Raw genomic sequence first — 6,220 nt, forward strand, 5'->3', positions numbered from 1 at the left:
GTACGCTGATGTTTTCCTCTGTATTCCCATATCCAAATTTCTGTAACTTGTATGTCGATATTTTCTGTAAATAAAAAATATTTTAAACTTAAACTTTAAACATGCATTCCTTTTATTAATGTTTTTTAGTTTGTATATTTCGTTTTAACAGTATTTAATAAATAAATAAATATCTTACTCATTACAGTATTTAATAAATAAATAATTAGCTTACTCATGTGTGGTCCCTTCTCTCTTGCCTTTCTTTGGAATTTCGTCATAGGCCAGTTGTAATGCCCATATGTCAAGGCAGATAGATCTAAATCCAGGATGCTGTGTAATGCATTTCATATTTCCATCAACAATAGCTAGGGCATCTTCAACGAATTTATCTTTAATTTTCAAAATTTCCATACAGCATAAACACTCCTCAGTTGTTGGCATTACACTACATTTCTCACAGGAACACCTAAAATTTACAATAAATAATATGTTATTATTTTATTACTATAGTCTATAGTTTAAAAATAATATTAATAATTTACTCCTCGGGAGCAGACTGTTGGAGTTCGAAATGTTCGTACTTAATCAATTTTACTTATATTGTAAATTTTTACATTTATATTATAAATTTGCATGTGAATTTAAACACACTATTTTTTGTATGTTTTTAAAGCAAACACATAAAAGAATAATACTATTCTGTATTTGTTTGCAGTCTAATGAAGTTACTTCTAGCAGTGCAATGGAAAAGGAAGGGCTGGTAAGAAGCATTGCGTCCCTAAGAGAGAGTGGTGTTTCCATCAATACTCTGGTGACTGACCGCCACTCCCCAATACGGAAGTGGATGAAAGACAACCTTGCAGATGTTCACCACAAATATGATATTTGGCACATCAGCAAAAGTATGTAGAAATTATTTATTATTTCAAATTTGGCATTTTAAAAATGTATATAAGCATGTCTATAACAAACAAAAAAATGAATTGACATATAGACTAATCTAAACCATCATTTTATCTTACAAAAAGGCTTAAACAAGAAATTGAAGGCAGCTGCTAATCTTTCCAATTGCGCATCAATTAAGCCTTGGATACAAAGCATTACCAACCAAGATGTGTATAAGAGACAGGGTATGCAAATATTACCTAATGTAGCTGAAGCACAAACACAAACTACTGAAAGTGCATTAAGAAGTGAAGTTGATGTGACAGACATTTCTATTGATGATGATAGCGATGAGGGATTTGATGCAGATGACAAAATAAACGATCCTGATTACATTCCTGAGGATGATAGCGACACAGAAGATGAACTAGATGAATTTGATACAGGAGCGTAAGTTGACTTTTATTTTATATTTTTCCTGTATTATTATGTCATAATATTTTTAATAGATCTATTGTTTGATTTATGTTTACATTAATTCTTGTAATGTCCATCACAATTTTAACCTGTACTTTGTATTTTCACATTGTTGCGCAGCGTCTTTAAGCATAAATTTATAATGAAAAATGTTTATATAAAATATAATAATAAATTTATTACGCACCATTTTCCAAAGGGCCGTCATGTGACTTCATGTTTATTTTTTAATCTTAAACTTAGGAATGTTGAGGGAGAAGAAAGAAAATTCATAGTCTTTGAATCGGCTCTACTGGCAGCATTTGGTTCATGCCCAATATGTGGCCATTCTGCAGAAATGAAGATTTGTGCTGTTGTAGGCACATTCTGTAGACTACGGCAAGTGTGCAATGGCTGCAATTTCAAGAGGGAGTGGAACAGCCAGTCATTTGTTGGGTCAACTGCAGCAGGAAACATTATGTTTTCTGCTGCAGTGATTCTCTCTGGCTCTTCAATACAGAAGGTACTTCGACTGTTTAGTCATATTGGCATTTCAACTATCACAAGGCAGACTTTCTCTAAACACCAAAGGCTGCATGTTGTGCCCAGTATCATACAATTATGGGAAAAAGAAAGAAACCCAAGGTTGGAAGCCCTTGCTGCTGATGAAGAAGTAGTTTTAGGAAGGGATGGAAGGGCAGACTCACCTGGACACTCTGCCAAGTATGGTGCCTATACGATGATGAATTTGAAAACAGGCAAGATTGTCGATGTCCAGCTAGTACAGGTAAAACAGTTATTAAATATATTATATTTAAAGAAGAAACTTTTTAAGGGAGCATTTTCTGTTCACCTGCCTATTTATATACTTTATTACTCAATTTTACTTATATTGTAAATTTTTACATTTTATATTATAAATTTGCATGTGAATTTAAACACTATTTTTTGTATGTTTTTAAAGCAAACACATAAAAGAATAATACTATTACTGTATTTGTTTGCAGTCTAATGAAGTTACTTCTAGCAGCGCAATGGAAAAGGAAGGGCTGGTAAGAAGCATTGCGTCCCTAAGAGAGAGTGGTGTTTCCATCAATACTCTGGTGACTGACCACCACTCCCCAATACGGAAGTGGATGAAAGACAACCTTGCAGATGTTCACCACAAATATGATATTTGGCACATCAGCAAAAGTATGTAGAAATTATTTATTATTTCAAATTTGGCATTTTAAAAATGTATATAAGCATGTCTATAACAAACAAAAAAATGAATTGACATATAGACTAATCTAAACCATCATTTTATCTTACAAAAAGGCTTAAACAAGAAATTGAAGGCAGCTGCTAACCTTTCCATTTGCGCATCAATTAAGCCTTGGATACAAAGCATTACCAACCACTTGTACTGGTGTGCTATATCCACACCTGATGGGAATGCCGAATTAAAAGTTGCAAAATGGAAATCAATAGCAAGCCACATACAAAATATTCATTCTGGACATGACAACCTATTTCCGGAGTGCCTCCATGGTCCGCTGGTTGGCCGAGAACGAAAAAAGAAATGGATGGTGCCAGGTAAATACCTACAACTATATTATTATTACTAAGGCATATACTGTATTATTGTTTAATGTAACATTATTTGATCAATTTTATTTCAGGAAGCAAGGCCACTCAGGTCCTCTTGCCTATAATATTAAACCCCAGGCTGTGCCAAGATGTGAAAATTATGAGTGAAACATTTCAAACATCGAAATTAGAAGCATTCCACTCAACACTGAATCATTTCGCTCCAAAAATAAATCATTTTTCATATTGGGGTCAAAAGTGCAGGCAAGTTGATATTTTAATAATTGGTGTTTTACTGAATGACCTTGTATTTGTTGTTCTACATTGTTGATATTGTTTATTGAGTAATAAAATTTGTTTATATGTACTTATTATTATTACCACTACCACTGACACTAAATCAATAACGTTAAGAGGGTCGGAATGGCTAAGGATGAACAATGTAAAACAATGTCAATAATGACTCTGGAAAGGCTTAATCAACTATGTAACAACATGAATGTATTGTCGTGTATTTGTGTAAAACCTTATTTATCATACACATTTTCAGGACTCTGGTAGCAGCAATGCACTATAATGAAAATGGTGGACGTATCCAAGCCACAACGAATGATGGAGAGAAATGTTTTGGGGTAGCATTCCCTAAATTCAAAAAGGGGGGCTTTGTTGTGAAGCCTGTTTATGTTGAACAAACATTCCGTAAGTTATAATTACCCATATATTTATATATATATATATTTTTATTTTGGATAACACAGCAATAGTAATAATAATAATAATAATAATAATAATAATATTCTTGTAGAAATATATGCTATATAAATGTTAATGTTAAGTTATATTACTTAAATATTTATATAGTGCCAATCCCAAATTGAATGATCAAAGGTGCTGATATAACAGTACTATAAAAATTGATCCATGTATTATTTGATTAAGTGCTTTTTTTTAACTATTTTACATATGCAGAGTATGCAGATGCAGTAATAGCGCAAGTAATGGAAACATTAGCAGAAGGACAGGTACACCATTTAGAAGCACCTCCATCTGCTTTATGCTCCCACTTTGAACACCCAAACAAGCAAGAGGCTGTAGCACTTCATCGCTCACGTTTTGTTTGAGATGGTGTAGCATGTTGCAAATTATGTGTTCTCATGATATTTGTTCTGCAGCCCTTTTTTCACTAGTATAAATGTTGTTTTCTCTTCATCATTTCAATATTATGTTTACAACATTTACAACAGAAGTATAAAACCAGCAAACAAATATAAAATTTAAATAATGTAGTTTATTTTTTATTGTACACATGTATTTCCAATATAGTTTGCTTTGTCAGTTACATTGACAATAAGTCAGTATGTAATGACACAACCTTGTAGTATTTTCTGCGAGAAATGTAGCATAACTACATCATATAAAGAGTGCTTATGCTCCATTGGAATTTTTAAAAGCTTTGATGGAAATTTAAAATGTATTACAGTGTATCCTGAATGTAAATATATTTGCCTGGACAAAAATGTGCATTAAAACTGGCATTGATGAGACAGAAATTATAAAGGTGGATACTTGAATCCAACATATTTTTTTGATTGAAATTTGCTGCGAATTTTGATAATGGCACATGCAGGTATTACAGTACGCTGATGTTTTCCTCTGTATCCCCATATCCATTTTACAAAATTTCTGTAACTTGTATGTCGATATTTTCTGTAAATAAAAAATATTTTAAACTTAAACTTTAAACATGCATTCCTTTTATTAATGTTTTTTAGTTTGTATATTTCGTTTTTACAGTATTTAATAAATAAATAAATAGCATACTCATTACAGTATTTAATAAATAAATAAATAGCTTACTCATGTGTGGTCCCTTCTCTCTTGCCTTTCTTTGGAATTTCGTCATAGGCCAGTTGTAATGCCCATATGTCAAGGCAGATAGATCTAAATCCAGGATGCTGTGTAATGCAGTTCATATTTCCATCAACAATAGCTGGGGCATCTTCAACGAATTTATCTTTAATTTTCAAAATTTCCATACAGCATAAACACTCCTCAGTTGTTGGCATTACACTACATTTATCACAGGAACACCTAAAATTTACAATAAATAATATGTTATTATTTTATTACTATAGTCTATAGTTTAAAAATAATATTAATAATTTACTCCTCGGGAGCAGACTGTTGGAATTCGAAATGTTCGTACAGTAAGTACTGTAAACATGTAATGACAATGTAATGGAGTCTTTAAAAGATTGTATCTAGGAATATTTTTGGCAACGTAACATTATTAACGAATACAGTAATGTATAGGCTACATGACGATGCCAGGTAGTACAACAAATACTATATAGACCTGGACCCTGCTTCGGAGTCTAGGCCTAGGTAATAATATATAATTTAGGGGCCTAAATAATTATATATCTGTGTTAATAATATATCACATTTATTTAAACTAAAAATCGCCGATTGGCACCGTTATCTAGGCCTACGATGTCTCGTAATATTTAGGATAGGGCGGCCCTATAGAAAAGTACTGTATCATAATTATCTGACATCCTAGCCTAGAATGCCCAGATAAATAATACGTATGTAATAAGTAGGTAGGCCTAGGCCTAGTAGTAGACTAGAGGGGCAGATAGGGGCCTAGCCTAGGCCTGTAATAAAACACTGTTTGTAGCCAATAAATAGCTATGTTTTACTTACCAATCGGTATTAGTTCTTCTTGATTGATCTTTGTTGTTGTTCTCTCCTCCTGCCTCTTCTTCATTGCCGCTGCCATCATCATCAGTACAGTATGGTTCGAACTTATACGGCGTTATAGAAGCCATTGTTGACACTGAACAAAAATTGAGCGAATGATTTACCAGTTTCGCTCGTCGCGCCGAAAAAAAGGTTACAAAAACTTCACAGCGTGCGTGAGCGGTATTAGTACACCGTGGGACAATTCTGACGTCACGCTCAATCTTCGTTCGCGCACGAAACAAATTAAAGGGACAGGGCTAAGGTAATGTAATTATTGATTTTCAACAAATATTCAATAGCAGAATTCAATGAAATACTACATCCTCGCCAATTTAACATATAATTGAATATATAAATGATTAGTAGAATGTATGAGGTTCCAATAACTTTAAAATAGAATTATTTAATCAATCAGTAACTTGTGTTTTTTTTAATGAAATTAATTATTTTCTTTAAAAAGCTTTGGATCAAAGAACTGAAACCTACACTTAACAAACAAACTTAACAAGTTAATCTTCTAAGAAGGGCTAATTATTGCTTAGCTCCACTATGGCTCCACACAGTAGGCCCTATTGATATG

At 32.8% G+C, this 6,220-nt stretch overlaps 2 protein-coding genes across 2 annotated transcripts; one reads left to right on the forward strand and one right to left on the reverse strand.

Moving 5' to 3' along the window:
- Positions 1 to 1,114: 1,114 nt before the first annotated feature.
- LOC117119417 lies at positions 1,115 to 4,114 on the forward strand. The gene is made up of 7 exons (XM_033264239.1): positions 1,115 to 1,317; positions 1,588 to 2,110; positions 2,331 to 2,517; positions 2,644 to 2,901; positions 2,988 to 3,159; positions 3,446 to 3,594; positions 3,865 to 4,114. Exons 1-7 carry the CDS (start codon positions 1,115 to 1,117, stop codon positions 4,014 to 4,016), a joined length of 1,644 nt encoding a protein of 547 aa, XP_033120130.1. The 3' UTR covers positions 4,017 to 4,114.
- Positions 4,115 to 4,137: 23 nt separating this feature from the next.
- Positions 4,138 to 5,726, reverse strand: LOC117119418 (P2X purinoceptor 7-like). Its single transcript, XM_033264240.1, has 3 exons — positions 5,602 to 5,726; positions 4,753 to 4,986; positions 4,138 to 4,602 (listed from the first exon to the last, which is right to left on the reverse strand). The coding sequence occupies exons 1-3, from the start codon at positions 5,724 to 5,726 to the stop codon at positions 4,446 to 4,448; spliced, it is 516 nt and encodes a 171-aa protein (XP_033120131.1). The 3' UTR covers positions 4,138 to 4,445.
- Positions 5,727 to 6,220: the final 494 nt, after the last annotated feature.

The sequence above is a fragment of the Anneissia japonica genome, unplaced genomic scaffold (assembly GCF_011630105.1).
Source record: "Anneissia japonica isolate Jap-2015-1 unplaced genomic scaffold, ASM1163010v1 scaffold3293_len478364_cov160, whole genome shotgun sequence".
Classification (NCBI taxonomy): domain Eukaryota; kingdom Metazoa; phylum Echinodermata; class Crinoidea; order Comatulida; family Comatulidae; genus Anneissia; species Anneissia japonica.